This window comes from Serinus canaria, chromosome 3, assembly GCF_022539315.1.
Source record: "Serinus canaria isolate serCan28SL12 chromosome 3, serCan2020, whole genome shotgun sequence".
Taxonomy (NCBI): Eukaryota; Metazoa; Chordata; class Aves; order Passeriformes; family Fringillidae; genus Serinus; species Serinus canaria.
The window spans coordinates 7172767-7196671 of NC_066316.1; the positions used below are offsets into that span (position 1 = coordinate 7172767).

The window sequence follows — 23905 nt, forward strand, 5'->3', positions numbered from 1 at the left end:
GAAAAGTAAGCACACTTTTCAATGCATTACTATAATTCCTAGTGCTGCTAAATGGAACATTAAAGCAAAATAAATTTCCAAAGATTAAAGAAAAGCATGAAGGAAGTCTATCACAGCTCTATTCACCATACCAGAACAATTTGCATTGCTCAGAAACACTCCATTTTTAATTAAATCTTTTAAATGAAATGTTTTTAAATTAAACTACTCCAAATGATTCTTATAAAAGGAAAATCCACTCATTAAAGAAAGTCACCATATACTTGTCAGGCAATACAAATATGGTGATAAAGTCTTTAAATCTATACAAACAAATTAGTTATTGCACTCATTCAATTATAAAAAAGCTATAACCACTGCAGTATCTACCAAGAATTTTCAGTAATTATGTGTACTGTAATTATCATGAATAGTAATCACATAACCTTTTAACAGGGCTGACAAAGATAATAAAATACACTTGATAAACACCCCAGAGAGCAGAGCCAACACTTCTGAGCATGATAAGCAATGGTTACTGTCAGAACATGAAAAACATACTCTAATTAGCCAATAGTCAGCAATTTACATTACTGAGCTGCTCTTGGATAAAAGCTTTTTGTTTGTGCTCAAAAATACCAAGGATATAAATAAAACAGGATTCTCAAAGCAAGACAAATTTTTTAATTCTAAAGGTTGAAGCAGTACCAGTGTAAACCAGACCATTTAAACCACCTAAGGAGCCATTTTTTAAAGGCATCATATCTCCATATGATTGGCATCTTTTTGGCAGTATTCAGAACTAAATATTTGCTGCCATGTAGTCGAATAATTCCAAATATTTCCCACTTGCCTCTTCCAAAGTATGACTTCAACTCTTTTTTTTTTGAACCAATTTGCAACAGCTTTCAAAGCAAGCTAATACACAGGAAAGAATTAAAAGAGAACAATACAATAAAGAATGAAAGACTGCTAGTCAGAGAAATGATAGTTCCATTATATCTAGATTCTTCTGGATGCTGTGAGTTATCCAAACTGCCTGGAATTTTTTTCCAGCCTCTACATTTGGCTGGATTATTGAAAAAACTTGGTGAGAAGCACACTGTGAAGTACACCTAGACCTAAGACCCTCCCCCAAAAGAATACCTAATTAGGCACTTAATATATTTGTACACACCAGATTTAAATACTGAAATTGTCTAAAAACTTACCCTACAACAAAAGTTAATTTATAACTTCAAAACAAAGAAGTAGTGACCATTCTCCCCATAATCTTTTGCTGGTTTTTTTTAATCTTTTTTGCCTTTTTTTTTTTCAGTGTCTACACACTGAATATTTTATTACTGCAATTACTTGCTACTTATTACTGTGATTTAGTGGCTTTTCCCTCTCTAGTCTATTTGCAAACATACTTTTTTAGTAAGGCAGGCTAGTCAGGGAACAAGTCTTTTCATTTCATTTTCATAAACAGAATTGTTAGATAAACATAAAAGATGTATTTTGTTCTTACTTAACAATGTTATATTACTAGGATAACAAAATTACTAATTCACAAATTCACACACCTACTTTTTTTTTTTTTTTAAGCATCAAGATAATGCTGCTGGTCAGAAAAAGCTTAGCTGCACATTAAAAAAAAGTCCTGAAAATTACGAGTACTCCTGCATCCAGACCACCCACCTTTCCTTTTCTTTGATGTTTAAAAACTGTTTTATGAAATTATAACTCACCCTTGCTTCATTCTGCTGAAGCTTTTCTTCCATACTTAAAGCTGTTGGGGAATCCAAGAGTGCAATCTAAAACCATGAAAAGTAAACATCAATTCAAAAAGAAAACAGTCACAGTTTCTGGGGGAACCAAATGAAATTCAATTGTTCAACTTTTCTGAGTCCTTAGCATAAACTTCCTTGAACTTTAATATATATCATTTTACCTTGAAATACTGTAAACAGAATAATCAAAATCCTGTCAAAGCAGCTATTTCAAATTGGCTTGAAAGTACTATTTTTACTCACTCATACACATGGCCACACACACAGAAACCAGACACATTTATAACAGATAACTCCTCATACATTTTTCTTTATATTTCTAAAAAACATGGAATTTTATTATGCATGAATAGTTATCCATTTTGCTGTAATATTTATGTATACTGCTTTATCTTTAATAACTATATCTTAACATAACTGGTCTTAGAGAAGAGGAAAATTACTAAACAACACACACAGGCAGTACTCATTTTATGTGACCTTCTACACTGAATCCAGCACCATATTTTGGTAAACAGATTCTTCAGATCTACAGAAGCATTTGCAATACAGTGTTCTGGTGATACAAAGGAAACAGGAAATAAATTATCCAGAGATTTATACCACTGTGCGTATGTAATACACCACCTGCTGCTTTACCAACCATCACAAATTCAAACTTGAAGCTTACGTTCTCTGTTGTCTCCCACACAGCCCTCTACCACATCCTACCACTGAATCAGATTTATTCTGCAATAGCCACTATTTTACAGCTTGAAACTAGGTCAAAGCATTCAAACTTCAAGGGGGTCCAAGTTACATCTACTTTGCCAATTCTAAACCAAATCATATTTTGAAAATAATTAGTTTTCCACTGCTAAAGAATATGAAAAAACCACAAGTAATTTAACCCCACAAAGAATTTTTTAACTGTTGGTAACAAAGCAGAGCTCTCTGCTCCTCTGCTCCAATCATCTACAAGAGCCATTTCTGCTTCCATCCCCTTTTTATAGCATGAAATCCAGCTGAAGTCCTTCTACTCTTCTACTAACAATGGTCCATGCTGAACTGACACTTCATATTGCACAGACCATCTAAAACAGAATTACCTCATTCTAGAAACACATCTGAAGTAGTGCTTCAGATACTTCCAAACTATATTTGCTCAAGTATGAAACCTAGCAGATCTGAGTGACATTATGCAGAAGAGACAACTGGTCTGAACCAATTGGATATTCTTTATTGTTACTTTGGTTTCACCACCCTGGGAACAGAGGGAAACTAAACTTAATTAAACCTGTGCAGAGACTGTTTCCAGCAGATCATACTGACCAAGCAAGAAAGAGAATCATGCAAAAGTGAAGCAGATCATTTTTGTTTCCTTACACTACCACTGAAAATATTTTTACATATTTAAAATGTTATGTGCCTTCTAATGTACTGCACAGCCAAACAGAAATAAAATGTATTGTTTAAATCCATTCATACTCTACATTTTCATATTTATGCACCTTGAATACTTTGAACTTTCTTTTAAGATACTACACAAAGTACATCAGGACATTCAGGACAGACCCAGAAGGTATGTTCTTGCTCAGTCTCCTTATGCTGTGTTGACTACCTGTCCCACAGCACACTACAATCCAGCTCAGATTATATTACAAGAAACCTAAAAGCTTTGGGAAGACAATTTTTTTATGTTAAAAGAAGCAATCTGCTGGCCATATGGAAAATGATTCCATCAGGAAACTAATATTCATTCGTAGCCTCATCGAGCTTGTTTACTCAAATCAATATAATGAAAGATAATTACATCCTAGAAATAGATGTTATAACTCAAGGAAAATTACACATCAATCCAAGTAAAGCTAACCTGATTCCCTTGAGCAAGCAGGGCTTTCAGTCGGGCTATTTCAGCTCTCAGCTCACGGATCAGTTTGACGTTAGGATCCTCATTAATTGTGGGCTTGTTGATGATGTTTTTGGCTCTATTTGCATAGCGAAGTGTACTTAAAGTTTCTCCATAATTGACATCAGCAGGTGAAATAGCTAAGGACATGAAATCAGAAGCCGTTTATCTAGCACCATATGTTGCATTTACTGAAGTTAGTTTAGATTTTAAAAGTCAGATCAATTCAATGTGGGTGAAGAGACAGAAATACATCATTTACCAGTATGGATACAATTTGTTCCAATTCTTCACCAATTTCATGTCACTATAACTTTGCATAAGTAAACACTGTATGAGATAAGTGCATTAGGATAATCAGGTCCAACAACCAAGTGCTGCAAAGAAATCTTGCTGTCAATCTATTTAACATTTACATTTCCCTGGTAAACATAAATGTCCTATATAAATACTTCACAGGTTTTCTTGCATTTTTTTACAAGATCAGTCAGGAAAACAAAGAATATTTTTTAAGTATCAATGTAATCACTGAAAAGAAAAGATATTCCAGGTAAAACACAGTACGGAAATTAAACAGCATTAAAACAAAAAATACCCAGACAGGAGAACCAAAACAAGAAAAGAGCTTCTATAATTGACAAACCTAGCTGTTCTCCTGAGCTGCAGGCATCTGGCAGCACACAGAACTGTCAGCTGTCTGATGCACCAAGAAAAACCAGTATTATTTTGCAAAGTAACCTAACCAGGAAAAACAATGGAATTTAAATCCGAGTGCTAATGCTATCCTTCCCTAATATTCCTAACAATATATATGATGTTCCAAATTAAAAAGATAATTAAGGCATCCAAATAGATGAGTGGAAACACAGAAGAAAAAACCATCCAGAAATCTTAATGTTCAAACAGAACAAGAGATCCAGAGAATCAAACAATGAAATTACCTGAAAAACTAATTAAGCAACTAAAATAATCTGTCCTTTCTCATTCTCTCAAAAACAAGAAATATTTTTTCTTGTGGTAGAGACTCTCTGAGCTACAGGAGATGAACTTTGAAACAGCCTAAAATTCCCCTAGCTCACACTCTCACTTCCCAGCTTTATCTGTTGTTTCCTCTCCACTATTCAATGTTACAATGTGTTACAGAAAAATGACAAATCATAATCAGACATATTTTTCTATAGCCTTTCCCACAGTTTAAAGTGATCTTCCTGCATTTTTTTTGTGCTTACTTATAGAAAAGGCAGGACAAATGTACGTGGACAGCTTGCTGGGCTGTTAGAGAATTCTACCAGTAGAGTTACTGTTGAAGAAAAGATCAACCATCAGGGCTCTGCCTAGCAGAAGAATCACTAATAGATGAGGAAGTAGCTGAAAAAGAAGCTGGGTACTGTAATCATTAGTATAGGCACTGAAAGCTCACTGTGTTCCTAAAACTTCTCTTCCCAAGCCCTCTGTCAAAAAAAAAGCCCAAGAACATGGAACTGCAAGAAAGCAGCAAGAATAAAGTTGCCAGCACAGCTTTACTTAAAGAGCCAGAAAGCCAAAGCAGAGTCTGGTCCACAGTCATCTATTGGCACTACTGTGATTCTCCTGAGGAAAACAAGAGGCATGGATTCCAAAAACACCCCCAAAATCCTACAACAAAGGAACCGCTATCCAGAGAATCTGACTGGTTCTGAAGAACCAGAACCTGATCTGATACATTTTATTCCCTCAATTCTGCTATCCCACATTCCCAAAAGGACACTGTTCCATTTAAGATCACATTTCACTTGAGCAGGAAAGAGAGAGAAATTTCAGAGCTGCTCTTCTCACAACAGCAACGCCTGGACAAGCTTGACAAGAGGGTGCACAGGGACCTACTGAGGGTCACTAAGTCCAGGTGCAAGGTGCTGCACCTGGGTCAGGGCAATCCCACATAGGGGTACAGACTAGGGAAAAGAACTCATTGCAAGCAGCCCTGCAGAAAAGAACTCAGGGGTTCTTTTTGGTGGGTGAACATGAACCAGCAGTCTGTGCTCAAGGCCCAGAAAGCCTGCCATATCCTGGGCTGGTTAATGGTTTTAAGCTAAAAGTGGAGCAATTTAGATCAGATATTAGGACAAAATTCTTTACCCAGAAGGTGATAAGACACTGAAACAGTGAAGTACTAAGGCCTGAACAACAGGCCCTGAGCCAAAGCTGACATAAAGATGAACCTTCCAAGCAAATGTTATACATATATTTGGTCATTAACATAGTACTGATAAATATGTGTTCATTTATTGGTAAAACATGTATTTACCTTACATATCTAGAAACTGGGTAAGGCCACATCTGACCTAATTAGGGGAGGTATTACAATCAAAGACAACTCTCTTGGTTCCTCCTTGAGCCTGTACCAGGCTTTGGGAGAAAGCCAAAAGGAGAATGAAGTTAGAAATTACATCCACTTGATTGTGTAACAGTATAAAACCTGAGCCACTGCCATAGCAAAGTGGGGGAGCCTCATGGCCTGAGGTGGACACACCACAGGAGTTCCCAATTGCCAGGTGTGGTTCTCCAGTCCTTTGCTGTGACAGCTTCCCCCCACAGCTGATGTCTCTCAGATTTGGATGATGCATCTTTATTAGGGTAACCTGGTGATGTATCTTTCTTAATCACTATAGGCATTCTTTCATAGTAATGATTAGGTGCTCTTCTTAGTTTATCTTTTTGTAATTCTTAGCTAATTATTATGTGCTTTGCTTAGCTTATCCTTTTGTGACTGTTTACAGTTTTACATTATAGTAAATACAGTTCCTAATTTGGTGTCTCTGTCTCTGTCTCTGACTCTACCTGGGGTGGATGGAGCTCTGAACACCCTGGTCTAGTGAAAGGTGACCCTGTCCATGGCAGGAGGGATGGAGCTAAACAATCTTTAAGGTCCCTTCCAACTCAAACCATTCCATGATTTCCAACATCCAAAATCCTCACCTCCCCTTAAACATCATCCTGGCTTCACTCTGTTTTTTTTGGGAACGGAATTCCCATTCCAGTTTGTTGACAAACCTGCAATACACATGGCATAGGTAGGGTTTAAACTAAGTGATCCTTGCAGACCTTCCTATGGGTAAAAAGGAAACCCTAAGAGTTTTCAAGACAACTCATCATACTTAAATTTAGACAAGGAGTTAAAATGTTGTGTGCTTTTAGAAGGTTAGATTAAATCTTTCCCACAGGATGCCAAAAGAGACCAGGTTGCTACTAATGCAAAAAAAAAAAAAAAAAACCAAAAAAAAAACCAGCTTGGAACAGCAACTGATTCACACACCAGTACAGGCCAGATGTACAAAGCTCCAGTTATACACTGTGCAGAGTGTAAGTAAAAACCAGAATGGTATAAGTTCAGAAAGAAAGAAATCACTAATATGTGTAAAACATGTTGTGCCTTAACAAAACACCTGGAATCTAAGTATTTACATCTATTCCTATTAAACATGAACTATTCAGAATTCAAAAAGAGTAAATTAAAAACACTTACTGGCAATCATTATAGTTTTGGAGTTTCCTCCTAGGCTATCTTTTAATAGCCAAGTCAACACTGAGTCCCTGTAAGGCACAAATACTTGTTTCTTCTTTGATAGAGGATTTGTTGCATCCTGAGATAAATCAGCTGTGATGAGAAGATAGAAAATAAATTAAAATGAGATCTTTTCATTCATTTTCAAAAAGGTGATGGGCCATTTTTTGTGTAAGCAAACAAAGGTATTTAATGACTAAAAACACCTCAAGACAGACAAGCACAAAAACCAGAGACTTACCTAAGGCAGAAATTACGTTTCCCAGAGTAACTAGAGATTTGTTAATATTCCCTCCTTCCTTTAATCTAACCCCCGTGGCACCAGTGGCATCTGCTCTCTCACTTCCAGCAAGATCTACCAAATGAATCTTGCTAACAGTTTCACAAGGCATTTCAGAATCAAATTTAGCCTAAAGAAAAGAAAAAATAAAACAAAGAAAAGTGTGTTAAGCTAATAAATCCTGCACTTTTACTGAATCAAATTTAGTGGCCTTTTTCATGACATAACTGAATTTAACTTGTTTACAATAGGAGATCTTGAGAAGACAGGTGTAGAGATGTCACTCAAAGACATTTGGTAATGAGTGGTTGCACAACTCCCATATTATTTCTTTAAATTGTAATATTTGCAACTTTTTAGCCATTTACATACAAGCTATGACACTGTGAGTTGTAATTTACATGATGCAGTGACCATGTGCTGCATTCATTGCATTAAGCTTACAGTATTTATATTATATTTATGTATTGCTTTCAATAAGTTATAGCATGCACAGACAAATTTACACTCAATTTCTCCCCCACCTCCAAGTTCTCTTCATCTAGCAGGTCATCCATGGGCTTTCTAAAAAGCCCCCAAAAACAATAACCAAGAGCATCAGAAGTCATTAGAAAAGGAGTTTGCTGCATATAAGCAAACAGATCACTAAGCTCTGAAGAAACATGTTCAGTCTCTGGAAGGAGTTTGGTTTTGTTACCTGAGTGAAGTTGATGGTGAAAATGGCATGTGACCTGCTGCTAACATCATTCATTCCAGTGGCAGCTGTCGTCCTGTTTATATTTCCTGCATCCATAAGTTCTTCAACATCAGTATAATTTTGGACTAAATGTTTAGACAAGTCTGAAGAAAAGCAGAGTGTTACAGTATGCTCATACATGTCCTTAGTTTTCTCACTACTGCAAACTATTGCTGCAATTAGTGTTTATTGTCATACTTTTTCATCACCTAAGGAAAGGAATGAGGCTTCTTCATATGAACACTGGACCACTTACACATTTACAGTAAAAAAGAAAAAAATACACAATCTTATTAAATTATTTAGTGGAATAACATGAGCATAATCCCACAAGAGACATGAACCTTCCCTGGTAGAGAACAGATTAGGACAATTAGATCCTAGTAGGTTTTCATTTCATCTAAATATCGAAGATTTATAAATTATAGTCAACAAACTATTAAAACCAATTGAGTCTCTAAACATTACTTAAAAATGTGTTATAAATTTACAGATAAAAGACTGTGTAATAATTTTTGGATTGGGAAAGCAAGTAGAGATGCAAAATTAGAAGCTATTCCTTCAATGCTTTTTACAAAAGTAAGGCACTGCATCCATCGTAATTTATATTTTAAAAGAGAACATGCCCTATAAATTAGACACTATATTTTAGAACAAATAAAGGTAATAAAATATGCAGTTTTTACCCTCAACATATGGCCCTTCTTTTGGATGTTCTCGTATTCGTAAATTATTCGTTTTTGATGACTTCCGTCGGAGAAGATCCCTCACACGCTCATTGTAAATTTCCAAATAACTGAAAGAAAAAGAACAGAAAGCCACTGACTGATTCTAGAGCCTTTTCTCAAAGGAAAGCCATACTAACACAAGTATGAAAGCAAAACACTCAGAGAAAGAACACAGACCCAAAGTCGGCTTAAGATAATAATGACTACAAGGTATTGTATCATAAAGGAAAAAGCCAAAAAGGCAAGAAGAAAGTGGATAGAAAGCAGACATGAGCAAGATCAAGATCTCCTAATGTTGGTCTGAAATAAAGGGTAAAAAAAAAGGAAGGTGCTGTCCAGTAGCAAAGGCATTTGCACGACCATATAAATGACACAATATTCACAGCTCTTGGCTTGAAGGTAAAAGTACTGCACATTTTGGCTACAAGTGCCAACAAAAACCAATTATAGGACTGAGGCCAAGCATAAAAAGTTATTTTTGAAAAATATGCACTCTTCCCAGAGATAAAGTGAAAGAGCAGAGTGTTTGTAAGTGAAACAAGTTTGATAACCTGCAAACCCTTAACATGCCAAGACCTACCTGACTTCTGTTCGAAAAGATGCCTCATTCCTCTTTGTTTTTTCACTTATTTTGCTGAATAATCCTTCACAAATTCGAGGTATCAAACCTGCATCACCCTGCAATAACAACAATTCTTAATTCCAAGGCTATATATGCATGCACAACATATTCTGAAAAATAAAACCCTAGATGACTAGTGGAGAGTTTAAGACTCCAGAAAGGGGAAAAATCAAAACTTTTCAGCACTCTCTTGCCTTTTATTTAACTGCAGCCACCTTGCCACTTTAACCCTTTTGTGTGTGGAACGTACAACCAGTTTCATTTCTTTGCTACTGGAATACATTTTGCCCCTCCCATTCAGTTTGAATAATCCCAGCTGCTTAAGGCAGAGACTGGCTCTCCAGAGTAAGTCATGAACTGCCTTATCTCACCAGCATCTTTAACTGCTTCTATCTCACTGTCCATTTCACTGTGCACTTGGCAACAACTGCAGAGAACAGGACAAGAGACATATACAAGCAGCCATGGGACATTTTCATTCAAACCCCCAGTTCTCAGGTCACTGTCCTTCCTGTGTTGAAAAGTGCAACAGGTCCTCTGAATAAATGAAAACACTATGACAAAATTAAATCTTCATTCACCATATCCCACAATGCAGCCAAATTTAATTTGATATTAACTACTGAATGTTTGTCTCTGCAGATAAAGTGGTTTTATGCATGAAATGCTTGGTTGCTTTAATAAAGCAAACTGAATAAGACCTATCCCACTGAGATACCCAGAAACTTAGCATGCAGCTTTCCTTGCTGGTCCAGGAAGAGCCCTCTCTAGCCAAGCAGGAAGCTGTAGTGAGGATTTTCCCAACAGCAGAGGAGCAAGAGAATGCCCTGTGGTGTTTGTGAGGGTCCCCAGGACGAGGTGAGAGATGAGAATTTGACTCCATGTTCTCAGAAGTCTGATTTATTATTTTATGATATTATATTAAAAGAATGCTATACTAAAACTATACTAAAGAAAGAGAAAGGATACATCAGAAGGCTTCACAAGAATGAATAATAAAAACCCATGACTCCTCAGAGAGCCACTCACAGCTGGCTGGGATTGGTCATTAAGTAAAACAATTCACAGGGAACCAATCAAACATTCACCTGTTGGTAAACACTGTCCAAGCCACATTCCAAAGCAGCAAACACAGGAGCAGCAGTCAGATAATTATTGTTTTCATTCCTCTCTGAAGTTTCTCAGCTTCCCAGGAGAAAATCCTGGGCAAAGAGGATTTTTCAGAAAATATCATGGTGACACAGGTCTGGTCTCATCTGACATAGGGGTGCTCACTCCCAGCTGCCCCCTTCCCTCCAAGCAGGATTAGGCAGGTGACCAGCTCCTGCTGAGGACATCTCCCCACACTTCAAGGAGATGGCAGTTAACACTCAGAGCCATGGCTCCTTGGAATAACAGGATAGGATGCAAACATACAGATGAGCTTTGGGGTAAGAGGTCCAGGTTCAGGAGCAGCTCACAAAACAGTCTGGCAGCTATGATTTCCCTCCATGTAAGAGATTCAATGTGATGGATTAACTATTTACCACTGCAAGAAGAAATGCTCTTGTGCTTACAGTCAGGGCCTTTTAATCAAGCAGGATGCAATCAGGACAAGCCAGACCACACATTCAATGTGAACACAGACTAGGCACTCCCTGCTGGGATCCTACAGATAACTGGCAACAGGAAAACACAAAGCCAATGGACTCCCCCTGCACCAAACTCTGTCACAGCCAGTGTTCCATGGGCAAAGATTTCTCTTCTTGGACTCCTACAAAACTCCAACCCTTTCTGCCCAAGCTCACTCAAGTTTGCTTCTATGCTGGTTCCTCTGCCCTCATTCTTCAGTTTCCCTCTGCATTCTCTGTCACAGCAATCTTATCCCAGGTGCCACCTCCAAGCTCCTCTTCCTCATTCCTTTGCTCAGCAAAAATTCCCAATTCATCATCCAGTCACTTCTGGTTTCTTAATTATACATTATCCCTCCATTTTGCCTTTTCCCAGCTTCTTCCTCCTCTTCATCAGAGCCTCTCTATCCTTCTCAAAGCAAGCTTCATTCTTTGAAATAATAATCTATTCTCTGCTCCTGTCTTTCCTAGTTCTTAACATGATTGCACCTTGGGTTAAAAAAAAAAAAAACAAAATAAATCCCAGATTAAGGGAAAAACTTGCAGATGATTCAGGCTTTTTTTGAGACACTTGCCTCTGACAACAGAGGAGCAGCCTTTCCCAATATCTGTCAATTATCAGTCTCTATTTCCAGGTAAAATTTCATGAGTCAGTGTTGGAAATTCCCAAACACATTTTATTTTAATTTTTTTTTTACACAACAGAAGAGGGAAAATACTTTTCTTTCATCTCATGCTTGGAAACACCTGAATAGTTTTAATTAAAGCTTAGGGGAAAAAAACATGGAAGGATCTATCACAGTTTTAGGCAAATCATTAGTGTCTGACAAAATCCAGCAACCACAAAAAGAGGCTTGAAATAGGAAGTACAAGCTCCAAATGAGTAATTTCAACCTTAGCAATACAATGTTGAGAAAGGAAGCACACACAGTTCCCAGAGTATTATGCTAGTAAAATGTACATCTTAAAGTATGTACACTCTTTGTTGGAAACTATATTTAAACACTTTCACCTTTTCACCCCCTAGATCTGAAGGGCAGATCAACTACAGCTTTGACTATTTTTTTTTTCCTGGCCTACAGTTTCCAGACATTAAAATCAGAAGAACCAAAATAGGCAATTCACTCAGAAACTGAATTTTCTCATTAAAAGCCTGTTCTTCTTCTGTGCTATCTAACCAGAAAAATCCTTATTGCAATTTAAATGTACTGAGTTTTGCCCATCTACCTTGACCATAAGGAGCAAATTATTCTCTTCCTTTCTGTAGCAGCCTTTCAGGTCTTAGAAGATTTTAATCCCCCATAGTCTTGCCTTCTCTGCATATCCAAGTCTGAAAAAATACCTCCTGGTATTTTATAGATCTCTGCTCATTTCAATATCTCTGCTCACCACTCTAACTGGCCCACATATTTCTTGAAATGATTGCTGTACATAGAATTGCAGAAGAAGCCTTCCAGAGCCAAGAATAGCAAATATTGAAAACAAAATGAGAACAGAACCCAGGCTTTTTAAATTGAAGTACAGAAGAAAGAATACTTATTTCCAATTCAAGTTTTCTTATAGCACTGTAGTCTCTCTGACAGGACCATCAATTTTGAAGCATTTAACTTGCCAGCTGAGTATACTTTATATGCACTCTATACAAAGCCAGATTAAAGTATTTATGTATCATGCCAAGAAGATTAGACCTCTATAATAGAATAATGTCAAACAAACTTCAGCATCTATTCATTTGCAAACTGTTTTGATAATTACAGTCATTATATATAGTGAGGCAGGTTCATAAAAATGTCACTTTTATAAATTTCTGAAATAGAAATCCACACCTAGGTTGTGAGATCTTTTCTGGTTACAAAAGTCTATTCTGCTTATGATATTGAGGTAAATATAAAGCTACTTATTTTGTAACAACTGAAAGAAAAAGATTTACAGCTAATTTTCTCTCCTAAGCTAGAGGAGGTGCAAAGAGCCCAATCTTCCTACATTTCAGAAGAGTGATCTATCCAAAGAAGAATAAGTGTTAATATTTTCCTTTTCATTTCTACTGGGAGAAGACACAATACATTTTTTTTCCCAAGGATTAAAGAATGAAACCTGCAGAGGCTGCCTGGCAAACAGGCTTCATCAGTCTTTCTAAACTGCTCCACCCCCAAAAGTTTAGTGGGTTCTCTCTGTCCTTGGACAGTCACAGAAGCAACTGTGAGAAACCACCATCCTTCATTCACAAACTGCCAAATACCTCCTATCACATCTTCCTCATCCTCCAGTGCTCCATAGGACATAATCCTTAAAATTTCATTTCCTGTATAACCTCATTAGGGTTTGATGAAGTGCCAATTTCTGCTTCTTGCCTGACAGCCTTCTCTAAGGACCTATTTTAGGCTTCTCAGTCTTCAAAAGAGGTTTAAAAAGCACATACCTTCAGAAAAAGCTGATAATTAATTTTTTCAAAATCAGTATCTCCTTTTTTGTGTCTCAAGTTGGGCAAGGAAAATCAGCAGTAACATTAGAAATTTTTGGCTTTGTTACTGAACAAAAATTACTGGCTAGAAGGTATGATACATGGAATGGTTAGTAGCATACAGACAGAAGCAGTATTAAAAATTCTATAAAAAACATGCTCCTGCAACAGTGTCATTTTAATCCATTCCAACAAAAATATACACCTGCTCACTCGATGTGGCACAAGAAGTGGACATTGTCTACCTGGAATTCTCCAAGGCTTTCAACATGGTTTCCCACAGGCTGCTGCTAAAGAAACCAACCTGTTATGGTCTAGACGAGGGGTCTGTGTGATAGGTGGAAGTGGCTTACAGGCTGCACTCAGAGGGTGATGGCAAACAGCTTCTTCTAAAACTGGAAACTTGTCACAAGTGGGGTCTCCAGAAATCAATATTGGGCCCAATGCTGTTTAACTCTTCATAAGTGACCTGAAGAATGGGACCAAGAGTAGCACAGCAAAGTCTGATGAAGACACCAAAGCAAGTGGGGAAGTTGACACTTCAGAAGGGACAGCCACCCTGAAGGAAGAACTGGATGAACTGGAATAGTGGACTAAGAAGAACCTAATGAAGTTCAACAAATATAAGGTCTTGCACATGAGAGAACATAATCCAGGAGCACAGCAAAGGCTGGGATCTATCTGGCTGGAGAGCAGCTCTGCAGAAAGGCACTTGGGGTTCTGTGGACAGCAAGCACAACAAGAGCAAGCAGTGTGGCAAAGAAAGCCAACAGAATGCTGGACTGCATCACAACAACCAGGGCAGAGATGAAAAAGTCATTATCCTACCCTACTCAGCACTTGTCAGGTAACACCTAGAATACTGAACTCAGTTTTGGTCTCTGCTATACAAAAAGGATTTAGACAGGCTGGAAAGGGTCCAGAGAAGGGCTACAAGGATGACCAAAGGACTGGGAAGCTGCTATGTGAAAAAAGGCAGAGACAGTTGGATTTGTTCAGCCTTGAGAATAAAAGGCTTAGAGGAAACCTTATAACCATGTTCCATTATTTAACAAGTGCCTACAAAGAAGATGGAGACTCCTATTTACAAGGAGTCACATGCAAAAGACAATGGTAACAGATACAAATTACTCCTGCAGAGAATGAGACTGCATACAAGAGAACCATTTTCCATGAGAACAATCAGTGATTGGAATTACGTCCCCAGAGGAGTGGTGGACTCCCAACAACTAACACTCTAAAGATTCATCTGAAGAGGATGCTGGGCCATCCTGTCTTGACCATGCTTTTGCTAAGAAAAGTTGGACTAAATGATCCCTGAGGGCCCTCCCAAGGTGGTATTTTAGGGCTCAGTGCCAACACAACGTACCGCGTTTCCCATCATGGTGTAGGACTTGCCAGAGCCCGTCTGTCCATACGCAAACACAGAGGCGTTATAACCTTCAAAGGCAGATTTAAGCACCTCTGTACCAAGATTTTTGAAAACCTAAAAATAAAAAAAATAAATGTTTAAGCCAGCAGAAGCTTGGCGAAGAAGATTGCCAACAGCCCAGCATGGCAAATATTGAAGAATACCACAAAACACGTATTTACTATAGGAGAGGAAATTAATATTTCAAATAAAATACTAAGCATTTCATTTTCATTCACCATATTTCATTTACAGCACTGCAGTGGTTTGGTTTTTATTTGTTTCTCTGTCACTGAACACTTGACAAGTCAAATTGCTACTTTCTTTTCTAAAGCCACAGCGTCTTTCAGCAATCTCAGCTACTCCATTCACTTTCATTATTGCTATTATCTTTTTGTATCTTACATTATTATGTGCCTTTGGAATGCTTCACTTGACCTTCCCTCCAGCAAAGGAGTTACAGTGCTGTAACCAGTAATATCTCTCAAAGAACATAAAGATCAGCCAAAGCTACTTTATCCTTTCCCCTATTTTTCTCTGTGTCCAAGTCTTTATGCACCACTCTTTTGATGGAATTTTCCTTTTTAAAAATGTGTTTATGTCTTGCATGTGACTCGAGGTAGTGCAAAGGACAGGTACAGTCAGCCTTGTCTGAACACAAGTCTTAACACACAGATTAGAAGCAGAGACTGCTTGGATGGGACACCAGATTGTCACAAAAGGCCAGTAAATATCAAAACTCTATTTTTTTCTCAGTCAGGAATACAAACTAAGAAGCTTGATGGCAAGTTGCCATCCCTGCTCTAACTTTGGAATACTAAAGTGTATTTTGCATCTACAAGGCATATTAATAAGGTATGCAGTATTAACAGATTTCCACTTCTTATTTTTCTGCCTTTCAAATGGAAAAATGTAACAATCATGAACAAAGGGCACTAGGCAACCACATCACCAACAATCAAGATCAATTTTATTCCCTGGCAAGATGAATGCAAAACACAGGCCCTTCTATGCCATTGGTGCAGCAAATTGTAATTTCTGCAGGAACTTGATAAGAGCTTAACTACAAAGCCTTCCAATTAAATATGAAATCATTAACAAAAGCAAAACAGTACATTGTGCAGAGCATGTTTAGGACTTGCACTCCTATAGTTTAAAAACTCCTTTTGTTTTTGAAGCACTGCAAAGTGTAATTAAAACAGCACCTCAGAAACAGTATTTTTGTAGCTGAGCAAGAGAAGTCCACACTCCTGCCAGTCCAGATAAAGGAGGGTCCAAGGCTGCGGAACACACTGTAACAGCACAATACTGAACACAGTCATTGAAGCCACATTTATCATTATCCTATCATTACCAATCATAACACTCACAGCTTTAAAATTTATTGCTCAAGGCTGCTGCAGCCATCACTACATGGGATTTTTAATTTATTTTGGTTTCTACAGACTCCTGACATGTGCAAGTAATAGTAATCTTGCCTCTGCCTGACCCACTCTGAAAAGGTAAATGGCACAAAAAGGAAAAACTTGGAAAAGGGGAACTTATGACTTAAATGTGGAAACTGGACATCAATATAGACTACAACTTGGATCTCTATTTGTATGCATTCAACTTTACTTTGCAAATGGTTGCTTTGACAAGAATTAATTGTTTCACAGCAAATCTGGATTCTGGAAATAACTTGCACTATAACAGCAAGAGCCTACTAACACCATGAATCTCTTCCTGGGGTTCCTCTAACGTGGTCTTGTCTAGCACAGCTTTCCAGAAGTATCTAAAGGCAGGTATCTAGAAGATCCAAGAATTAAATATCCATAAATTTAAGTCACAACTGGTGCATGACAAGAAGCTTCATTTAGAATCAGAGCACAAAAATACATTATCAAAGCTGCTTTAATTAAAATAAACAATTTACTGACTCTGTGTGCTCAATTTAAAGCATTTGCTAAAATTCTATCAAAGCCATATGGCCTGAAACACCTGCCCAAAACCATTCACTAGAATCTCAGGTTCAAATCATTGCTCTCAAATACATTATTGCTTCAATTTGCCACAGTGCTGAAGTAATTAGGGTATTTCTACATTGATGGCCAAATATAATTTATGTTTCCTGGTATTTCAAAAAACAGCAAAAAAAAATGTGTTACTTAGAAGAACATCATCAAGAAACAACAATCCAGAAAGTTTAAGAACATACACTATCAAACCCTAATATATAACTGAAATAAAAGAAGCATTCAGAAAATAATACTGAATACCATCACTTACACTGATGGTTAAAAGAAAAATTCCAAGTCTAAATTCCCCATCAATTATACTCATTATATATATATATATAAAAAATGGCAAAACTCGTCATTCTCATAAATATTTAAAAATGGTTTCAACTTACTGCTTCTTATGACTAGTTTTAATTGTGAGTCTTTTTAGGATTAGCCATTACAGCATCCCTGATTTCAAGGGTTCCTGAACAGATGGGATACATACTAAGAAGGTATGTACCCAGTTGGCTTACAGGATATTCAGCAAACTGTTGCATTATTTTAAGGGGAAAGAACTACTCCCAGTTGAAGCTTACAGCATCAAAAGAGAAGTCAGCAATCACACCTTACTTGAGATTCACTTAATAAATTTATTAGGGAATGGGAAAAAAACCAAAAAGTTCAACATTCCCATGAAATGCAAGGTCACAAAGGATCTGTTTATCTGAATGACACCTATAGCTCCAAGTTTAATCTTCTCTTCTGACTATGCAGAAAGAAAAACTGTTTTGTCTTTTCCTAAGGTGAGTACTCAAGGGAGAAGGGAAAAAAGAATCTTCTTCAATGTGTACCAAGGCTTTTGGACCAAGAGAAAAAAAAAAATCCACACCACACTTCAACCAGGTAAGATTGTTTCTAAGAATTAAAGCTATATGCTTGTTTCTCTAAAGTGATTTTTTTTCTAAAAAGCTTTTCAAAACCAATTTCAGTGTTCAGAGATGTTTTCTAACTTGACCTTATACAACACCAATCAGAAAAAAGAACTTGAAAGAAGGCATTCAGCCTGCTGCATTAGAAAGCACACCACTTACACTGTTAGATAAGTTTAAAAAAAAAAAAAAAAACCAAGCAAAATTCAAACTCTCAGATATCCAGAAAATTTCTAAATTACAGAAGAAGCACCTTCAATGGAAAGAAGTTTCATGGAATGCTTCCAAGACAAAGAGAAGGGAAAGAAAAAGAAAGGAAAAAGATTAATTAATTAACATCAGAAATCCTACCATTTCTTGACAAACAAAGTTGGGACTTTTATTATCTGCTGAGAAATAGGAAAAATCATAGGTAAATGTTTTTGTTCTTTCTCGTCCTGTGTCTCCAGTAGCACCCTCTGGGATCTATTAAAAAAAAGAAAATAGAGCTGGTACAACACATCCTGATGAAGTAATTAAAAACATTTGACAGTAAATAATCAGCATGTAAATCTAACATAATGCTATGCACATTTAGAAATGTATGACAGGTCAGGTTATCATTCCAACAACACTGACAAAATTAGGAGGAGGCATGCCCTTCACTAAGAAAGACAGCCACCTCATAAAGCAGCACAGCAGGATTTATTTGAATTTTAGCTTACTGCTTCTAACCCCACAGCACATTTTTGTCACAATACTTAGGTTCAGTTAAATTTATATGCTGTTATTATAATCAGGGATTATCCTGCACATATAATTTATAGGAGCCAAAGAGATGTTTGCACCATGAACAGCACTTCAACATGGAGTCATAATTAAAAAGGTGGGACATACCTGCTGTTTAAGGCAATCATCATGCTCAAGACATGACAGATGACAGCTGACACTGTACTTCAGCAATACTCACCATGCTCCAGATCATTCTGAAGAAACTACACTCTGAAACTCCTTTTCATATATTAGTCATGAGAAAATATCTTGCAAAACCCAATTTCCTGCACATGGATTCTCTTGCTGAGAGAAATGTTAAACTATACCATCAAGGTTATAGCAAGTGATGGGTACATTGGGTTTGGTTCATTTTTATGGGAATTTCAGAAGAATTCTACAGATGAAGCAGAGATTTAATAGCTATCAGAAACACACCTCTATTCTATTGTTGGCTTTCATCTCCCAGCTAAGTAGTGACCTGAGTGATAAACCTTTGAAGAAATGATGAGGTAGAGCCTAGAGAGTGGTGTTCAGAAAACCACAGTGAAAGTTAACAGTGTAACCTGTTTTCCCCAAAACATTACTTGAACACTGTATTTTAACAACTAGGGGCCATTGACCCCAGGGCAGCAAACATCACTGTTTTGTCCAGTCATATTTTGGCAGCTATTGAGTTACAACTTCTTTTTATAAATTGTGTTTACTCACCTTTAAGTTTGTGATTGTTGTTTTATTTTTTTCCATTGAAATAATAAACTTTGCATTAAGATCTTTCTCCCTGAAAAAAAAAAAAAATAAAACCAAAAAACAACAGACTTCAGTAGGTTAAATAAAACATACCACAGTTATCCAGTCATATTTCCACCCATCAGCCTGCCACAATCAATTCTCAGATTAATTAATTATTATTTTACTTTTTAATTCTTGTGCCTAAAGTTTATTTACTTCTATGGCATATATTTGAAGCACTTGGGCTTGCCTCCAAATTCCTTCATCTAGAAACAGAGCAGAAGTGTGAAGAAACCCACTTCAGCAATTTAACTCTGCAAGTCAATTAAGTGGTTTGTTCTTAATTGGAAGTACTCTGATCCAAAACCCAGATAAGTCAAATACATGGCTATAAGGAAGGGCAAAACAGAACTCAACAAAACAAGCCCCAGCTTCTCACCAACATTCCAGTAGCAGCAGTTCCCACTTATCCATATAGTCTAGCTAACAGGGACTGAATGTTTAAAGCACAAAAACCCAGCATTTTAAAACTCTTTTAGAAATAAGGTACCAAACATGTGTTTGGAGTTCTGATGCATGATAGCAGCAAAGGAGAGAGGCTGTACTACCAACAAAGAATTACACAGGTTTGTGGCTTCCCAAAGCACAAGAATGCCAGGAAGGAAAAATTCCAGTTCCAAAGAAGTGTTTTCATGCACTTGCATTTATTTCACAATGGTTTCTGACTGTTTTCAAAAATACCATAAAAAATGTTGACCTTGGTGTCTAAACCCAGCATGCACCAACCTGCTTGCCAGAGATGCAATTTCACTATTGTTAGTCAGAAGAGAAATACAGGCTGCTCCTGAATGACAACCTGGAGCACACCACCTCCTGTGCTAATGAAAACATGCACAGGGAAAAAAGAGCCAGAAGGAAGAGATGCACCGCACACAAAACCTCCCTCTTCAAATGTTGACACGCCTGTCCCACAATCAGCTGCAAAGTCACCTGACAAACTGGTGTGCCTGACCAGGGCAGAGCAAAGCAGAGGGCTTTAAAGCAATAAAGTGCTGTATCACACTGCTTGATATTCACTTGCACCAGCACAAAATGCAAAAGAGCAACTTCCTCCAACAAAAGGACAACCAAGTTTAGGATTTTAGTGTTTTTTCTTCTTTGTGGAGCACTAGATGACCCAAATCTCTGTTCTCCAGCTACTCTGTTCACATTCAGTTTTCCAGCAGAAATAGTAAAGAAAGGCAAAACCCATTTTAAAATCTACATTAATGAATAAAGATTAGGTAAATAAAAATGCTTAAGTAAATATCAACACATTAGGTTATTTTCTAGAGCTAATGAAAGAGAAAATTGTAATAATTACAGCATTAATTATACAATTGAATTTAGATCTACCATGGAAAACTTTGAGGCATGTCTTAGGATTACTAGAGCTAGACTTAAGATACTGAAACACCAAAATACAGCTACAGATAACAAACAGGGAAATGGAGAAAAGTGTCCAATGGTATTTTTTTTGCAGGAAATAGATCTTGGCAGTAATGCAGACTGTGGATGGCTCCCAGTCATCCTTCTTCTTTCACACCCTCCACCTGCCTGGAGCTATTTGTTCAGCAAAGGTGTAACAATTTGGCCCAATTAAATGGTCAATCCTCCTACAAAAATTTGTTTCAAATGCAAACTGTAACTTGCTTCTTCTAGGAAGTCTGTAAGGACTCTAGGCAGGAAGAACCTTGGTCAAGAATTATTGCTTTTTTTATTTTTATTTCTCCATGTTTAAGGCGTTCAAGGGGAAACAATCAAGTATGTCAGTGCTTTCTTTCCCAGACCTAGCCAGATCTCCATATCACTCTGCTAAAGCTACTCAATAATGGAATACTGGTACCAAACATTTAAAGTCTAACACCCATACATGAACTACATAAAATTCTGAGAAGTCCAAAGTAATTAATTAATTTTGGGATAATACAGATAATATTATTAAACATTATTAAAGAATGAGGATTTCAAAGTTTTAAAAAAGGACCTTGGAAAGTACTAGCCAATAATACAATTCATAAATAGAATTTTGCATTTTTGAAGGAGAAGGGGTGGTGACAGGACAACCTAAAACAGGAATAGTAGGATCAGAATAAATAAGCCAACCTGAATGAAGTGGAAGAAAAAATTAACAGGAATCAAATACCCAAGCTTCATTTTAATATGAGACAGCTGCATATAATTTATTGTACACATATAGAGTTTAAAAGCATCTCATAAAAACCAATTTCTTGCTTGATGGCAGTTATTTCCAGGCACTCATTTAATGCAGTTCATCAGGGCCAAGTCACTTCCAAAAAGTTTTGACTGCAAGTTTCACCTTAGTTAAAGGTTGTCTTGGTTTGGGACAGATTTGTTTCACCTAAAGGGCAGGATTCAGCTGCCCCTCCCCAACTGGTTTGGGAGATAATCTCCTTGGAGAAACATGAAAAACGTGCAAAGTATTCACAATAAGAATTTTTCACAGTTCCAGAAAAAAATAATTCTGTAAAAACCTTTATTGCCATAGCTAACAAGGAAAACCAGCAAAAAAGCAAGAAAACTCCCATTTCTCTCTCTCTCTCTGTGGCAGAGAAATCAGAGAGCACTGCCACGAGCTCAGAGAAAGCTGAACTCTTATCTCTATGTTTTAAATACAGCATAAAAAAATTCCACTCCTCTCTCTGGGCCTAGCTTAAAGCTGTAAGACCCATTTCTGAGCAAAAACACAGATGATGGGGACACCAGCATTATGATGTCACCCCAGGATGAGGTTCAGGCTGTAAACAGCTGTACTACAGTGTTGGGTAACCTTCAGGGCTAGGAGAAACCTTCAGCAGCTCCACCAGCATCCACAGGAACCACTTGCCCTACCTCATCCAGAGAAGAGCTTCAGCCACTTAACCAAAGATTCTGCCCCTGAAAATTCCAGCCTCCATCACAAAGCAATATAAAGAGATCAGCTGCCAAAACTGGTTCACAATTAAGGCTTTGATGCTTTAAGAAACCCTGCTTCCCTCCAGAGCCAAAGCTGCTCACACAGCAGCGCTCATGGACAGCCTCCAGGATGTTCTCACTGCTCTTTCATGCACCACGTGGAGCTCCAGGATCACAAGGGACGGAAATTTACAACCCGTGATCCCCTGGCCCCTAACCAAATGACAAAGTGATCGTGCAGGCAAGTTTCTTGGCACAGACACCAGCAAATACACCAGCCCAGTGCTGTAATTACCCCTCTCCTATTGCTCCATTCAGCTAGTCATCCAGCAATTAACTGCAAGGAGGAAAGAGGAATGGGGAGAGAGGGGAAATCACAGTAGGGCAACAGCACAGCATATCCTAAGCTCCCTGTGACCAATGCAGAAAAAAGGTGAATGAATCTCTCCAAATCCTAATCTCTAAGTCATGCCATGGTGTTGACTAATATGGCTCCAAGGCCATCATTAAATGGCTGAAGCCATGTTACATGAACATGGTAAAGTTAACACCTGTACATTGTACACCAAGCAGCACAACCACAGTCAGAAGTCCTTCAGGCTCAGTTTGAAAGGAGTCCTCAGGGCATCCAGTGACAGCTGATCAGGGTGGCAGCCTCCCCCTTGCTCAGGAGAGCTCTGGAGGCTCCTTGACAGCTGCCCATTTTCTCTGACAGCACATCTTCATTATCTTCAAGACCTTTACTATGCTGTCAAACCCAGCTGACATCAGCCAACAGATTCAAAAGCCCTAAATGAGCCCGAGCTGGCTGACAGATGAGCTGTGCCAGCTCTTCAGTTTCACCTCACTTCCAGCCACAAAAGAAAACAGAAGGAAAAACTCCTGGGGACTGAAATGAAAAGAAACAGCTTCCTAATGATCATTTGTCTCAGTAAGAAACAGAAACTCTGCACCCATTTGGTACTTTAAAAGAGAATTTTGTCATAAGGCACGTTTTGTATGGGCATAGGGTTTTCTGTGATCAACAGAATCTTCATCATTTGCTTGTGCAGATTTATGATGATACCCCCAATTCTCTTCTACTGGTTTTTAAAAAAATGGCAAATTCTGAAAAGAATTAAAAGAGAGAGTTCTGCTAGTCCCAGGACTTTCTCCACTGTGCAGCTGAAAACAGAACAATAAATCCAGTGACAGAGAATGTAGACACAAGGGAAATCTTCTATATGTCATGAAACAGAAATAATCTCTAAGTCTATACTAGTACACATATATTGGTTCTTGTATGAAGGACAGCCTAGATTAAACACTTTTAGCCATAAGAATAAATTTTACCAACAACACTGAAAACCAGCAGTTTAATATATTGCAATAATGCTCTTAAAATATGAACATACAGGTGTCTTGTGCTGTCTTCTGTCAAATGATATCCAGTGTTCTTGGGAAAACTATGCACACTCACAGTAACACATACAGATTGATCACTACATTAAATCATGTACCTGATCTGCTTCTTAAATTTTTTGTAATAA

The 23905-nt window shown here is 37.6% G+C and overlaps 1 protein-coding gene across 4 annotated transcripts in view; it reads right to left on the bottom strand.

Moving 5' to 3' along the window:
• Positions 1-23905, bottom strand: part of KIF16B (kinesin family member 16B) — a 134127-nt gene that overhangs the window by 100865 nt on the left and 9357 nt on the right. For 3 of the 4 annotated variants that reach the window (XM_050972408.1, XM_050972407.1, XM_050972411.1), the window contains exons 2-11: positions 19401-19470; positions 18291-18404; positions 14987-15103; positions 9505-9602; positions 8883-8992; positions 8158-8300; positions 7422-7590; positions 7142-7273; positions 3604-3779; positions 1710-1775 (exon numbers count right to left, since the gene is read on the bottom strand). In XM_050972408.1, coding sequence (XP_050828365.1) covers positions 1710-1775; positions 3604-3779; positions 7142-7273; positions 7422-7590; positions 8158-8300; positions 8883-8992; positions 9505-9602; positions 14987-15103; positions 18291-18404; positions 19401-19470 — 1195 coding nt within the window. The remainder of the gene's footprint in view (positions 1-1709; positions 1776-3603; positions 3780-7141; positions 7274-7421; positions 7591-8157; positions 8301-8882; positions 8993-9504; positions 9603-14986; positions 15104-18290; positions 18405-19400; positions 19471-23905) is intronic. The other variant, XM_050972409.1, reaches the window with a different exon arrangement.